The 4362-nt window shown below is 43.7% G+C and overlaps 1 protein-coding gene across 3 annotated transcripts in view; it reads right to left on the bottom strand.

Annotated features, from left to right (window-relative positions):
* Positions 1–103: 103 nt before the first annotated feature.
* LOC121023476 (zinc finger protein 215-like) overlaps positions 104–4362 on the bottom strand; it is a 68915-nt gene continuing 64656 nt past the window's right edge. Inside the window, exons 8-9 of one of the 3 annotated variants that reach the window (XM_040465416.1) lie at positions 908–965; positions 146–193 (exon numbers count right to left, since the gene is read on the bottom strand). In XM_040465416.1, the coding sequence (XP_040321350.1) occupies positions 942–965 (24 nt within the window). In that variant the 3' untranslated portion in view covers positions 146–193; positions 908–941. Of the gene's footprint in view, positions 966–4362 lie in introns of all 3 variants that reach the window. The other 2 variants (XM_040465415.1, XM_040465417.1) reach the window with 2 other exon arrangements.

The following is a 4362-nucleotide window of genomic DNA, read 5'->3' as shown; positions in this document are numbered from 1 at the left end:
GATGATGATGGTGGTGGTGGTGGTGGTGGTGATGATGATGGTGGTGGCGATGATGATGGTGATGGCGATGATGATGGTGATGGCGGTGATGATGATAGTGGTGGTGGTAATGATGATGGTGATGGTGATGGTGGTGATGATGGTGATGATGGTGATTATTATTATCATGATTTTGCTATTATTTTCTTTCTGCCTGGAAAATATCAAGATTTAACTCCTTGGGTCCTTCTCACTCAGCTTATGAAAGTCAAGCCTCCTGGGCCATTGCTTATTCTTTGGACTCAAATTCCCTTACAGATCTGGGGGCAGAGAGGCAAAAATACCCAGGCATTCTCTATTCCTTTCCAAGCTTTTATAGTCTGATATCACTGAATCTGCTAGATTCAGCCATGCCTGAAGCCAACACTCCCCTCCATTGCACTTATCACCACTAGACATGCTATATAATTCTCCATTCCATTTATCACCACTAGACATGCTATGTACTTCATGAACTTTGTACATTGTATGACTTTCCCACCAGAATGTAAGTTTCATGAGGAAAGGGCTTTGGTCTGTTTTGTTCACTACACTATCAGCAGTGCTCAGAGCAGTGCCTAGCACATAGTAGGCACTCAACAAAGATTTGCTGGTGGAATCAATGAATGGATAACTTAAGCAAAAACATTGAAACTATTGGAATTGTATGAGGCAGCTGCTAAAATCTATGGAAAAGCCAAATCACTTTATCTCAGAAAATACAAAACTGAGACTAAAGTATTGTCTTCTGGAATCTCTGCAATGAGTTGACTCTGAACATTTCCAATCCTTGAGGCATGAGAAGGAATGGTGGACAAGCCACCTTTTAGTCAAAGGAGGACACGGCACCATAATTGGGTATCTCACCAAGCGTAAGTACTGTACTTACCTGTCTCTGGAAGAGTGCATTCAGCTGCAAGATATCAAATGTCTTTCAAGAGTGGCTTCTGTTAGAGAATGAGGTAAACTACAAACTAAGAAGAAATACTGCAAAAGGCACATCTGATAAAGGACTACTATCCACAATATACAAAGAACTCCTGAAATTCAACAATAAGAAAAAGAGATACTCATTTTAAAAATGGGCAAAAGGCCTTAATGGACACCTCACCAAAGAAAATACACAGATGGCAAATTTGCATATGAAAATGGGCTCCACCTTATACACACAAGGAAATGCAAATTAAACAATGAGACACTACTGAACACCTATTAGAATGCCCCAGATCCAGAATACCAATGTCACTAAATGTGGGCGAGGATGTGGAGAACAGGAACTCTCGTTCATGGCTGGTGGGAACACAAAATGGTGCAGTCACTTTGGAGGACAACTTGCAGTTTCTTACAAAACTAAACATAGTCTTATCATATGATCTGGCAACTGCACTCCTTGATATCTACAGAAAGGAATTGAAAACTTATGCCCACAGAAAAACTTGAATGGGGGGATGTTTCTAGCAGCTTTACTCATAATGGCCCAAACTTGGAGGCAACGATGATGTCCTTCAGTAGGTGAAGGGATAAATAAACTGTGGTCCATCCAGACTATGGGATATTAGTCAGTGCTGAAAAGAAATGAGCTATCAAGTCATGAAAAGACTGGAGGACCTTTAGATGCATATAATTAAGTGAAATAAGCCAATGTGAAAAGACTACATACTGTGTGATACCAGCTTTATGACATTCTGGGAAATACAAACATACAGAGGAAAGATCAGTGGTTGTCAGGAGATGAGGAGAAGTAGGGATATATAGGAGGAACCCAGAGGAACTTTAGGGCTGTAGAACTATTCTGTAGGATGCTGTAGTGAAGGGCACATGTCATTATTCATTTGTCAAAACCCCTGGAATTGGGGCATCTGAATGGCTCAGTCGGTTAAGCACCTGACCTTGATTTCGGCTCACTGACAGTGCAGAGACTACTGGGGATTCTCTCTCTCTCCCTCTCTCTCTCTCTCTGCCCCTCCCCTGCTCGCTTACTCTCTCTCTTTCTCTCTCTCAAAATAAATAAATAAACATTAAAAACTAAAACCCTGGGGGGCACCTGGGTGGCTCAGTTGGTTGAGCTCAGCTCAGGTCATGATCTCACGGTTTGTGGGTTCAAGCCCTGTGTCGGGCTCTGTGCTGACAGCTTGGAGCCTAGAGCCTGCTTCAGATTCTGCGTCTCCCTCTCTCTCCCTCAAAATAAATAAACATTACAAAAAAGATTTTTAAAAGTAGCCTAAGCAATAATAACTTAGTTAAGGGCTTACCGTGTGCCAGGCACTGATAGCTTTTCATATATTATGAATGATTTCCTTACAATAACCCCATGAGGTAAGAATTATTAGTATCTCCACTTTACAGATGAGAAAAACAGAAATACACAAGGGGTTGGGTTCACGCTAGATAGGAAACAGCTGAGCCATGTTTCAAACCTGGATGTCTGATGCCAGATCCCACATGCTTACCCACATCATTATAACATCCAGCATTTAAATTGTATGTATATGGGCCAGGCACACCTTATGTGACTTATGTATGTCAATTTAATTCTCATAACAATGCCGTGGGCTGACTATCCTCACCATCATTATCATCACCCCCACTTTATAGATGAGGAGAATGGAATTACAGTAGGTAACTGTCCTGACGCCACGTAACTCCTAAAATAAAGAAGTGGGATTTGGATTCATGCAGTCTTGCTCCAGAGAACATATATCCATTATATTCTACTGCCTCTAGAAATAATAATAAGTTTACTGTCTCTTAAAATTGCCAAGTAAAATACAGGACACTCAATTAAATTTAAATTTCATATAAATAAAGTTTCCTTAAAGTATAATTATACCAATGATTTTTAGAATAAGTATGTCCAAAACATAGCACGGGAGAGGGAGGCAAACCATAAGAGACTCTTAAATACAGAGAACAAACTGAGGATTGTTGGAGGGGAGGTGGGTGAGGGGATGGGCTAAATGGGTGATGGCTATTAAGGAGGGCATTTGTTGGGATGAGCACTGGGCATTGTATGTACCAGATGAAATACACGGAGCGCCCAGGGTGGTTCAGTCAGTTGAATGTCCAACTTGGGCTCAGGTCATGATCTCCCGGTTCATGAGTTCGAGCCCCAGATTGGGCCCTGTGCTGATAGCTGAGAGCCTGGAGCCTGCTTCAGACTTTGTGTCTCCCTCTCTCTCTGCCCCTCCACTGCTCATACTGTGTCTCTCTGCCTCTCAAAAATAAATAAAAGTTAAAGAGATGAAACATGGAGTTCTAGTCCTGAAACCAAGACAACACTGTATGCTAACTTGAATTTAAATTTAGAAAAGAAATACTTTTTAAAAAGCTTGTCTATCTGAAACTCCAATTTAACTGGGAGTCCTACACTTCTGTTTGCTAGATCTAGCAGCCCCACCACCTCATACAACAAAATGACCATAGATGAGTAGTTCTAAATTGGTCAATTCAAGGTATCAATGATATCAGACTTGCTTCTCTGTGAGAATCTAGGATTTGCCCTCATGATCACAAAACAGCTGCCAGTGCCCCATCCTCACCAGAAAACATCCAGAAGAAAGGACGGGAGGAAGATGGAGAGTGAGGAATGCAGTCCCACCCTTTGCCTCATTCTTTTTTATGTGGAGGAAAATATTTCTTTGGAGCAGGAGGGAACTTCTCATTAAATCTCACTGGCCAGATTGGGTCACAGGCTCACTCCTAAACCAACCACCAGCAAAGGAGAAAAGGGCCGTTGTGATTGGCTAGTGCCTACAGATCATCTCCCAGGGCTGAGGCCCCAGTTCCCAGAGAAAATCACCTTCTGGTTCTGCACAGGGTCAGGGTTCTCCTGGGAGAGTGGTGCCTGCCCCTGCTTGGGTTATTACTGCTGCCTGACAAGCTGCCTCAAACCTAGAGGCATGAGGCAACCCTATTAACATCCTCCTGATTCTTTGGGTTGAGATGTAGGACGGAGCTCAGCAGGATAGTTTGTCTTTGCTGCACTATGTCTGGGGCCTCCGCTGGGAAGCCTTGAGGCTGGAGGTAACACCACGGCTGGAAGCTGGAGAGATATGGAAGTGTCTGTGCTCATATTTGGGAGGTCAGCTTGTGGTCAGCTGGAACCCCTACATGTGGCCTCTCCAAGGGGTGTCCTTGTGAAATGGTTTGGGCTTCCGGAAGCAGGACACTCAGGTTCTGAGGAGGTCTTCCTCTGCTCCTCCTGCTCTCGTCCTCCAGAAGGTCCTCCTCTGCTCTCCTTCCCCAGAAGGTCCTCCTCTGCTCCACCAGCTCTCATCCCCCATAAGGTCCTCCTTTGCTCCACCTGCTCTCATCCCCCATAAGGTCCCCCTCTGCTCCACCTGC

Source organism: Herpailurus yagouaroundi, unplaced genomic scaffold (assembly GCF_014898765.1).
Source record: "Herpailurus yagouaroundi ecotype Mexico unplaced genomic scaffold, PumYag 557, whole genome shotgun sequence".
Lineage (NCBI taxonomy): Eukaryota > Metazoa > Chordata > Mammalia > Carnivora > Felidae > Herpailurus > Herpailurus yagouaroundi.
This window is presented reverse-complemented; position numbering and strand designations above follow the sequence as displayed.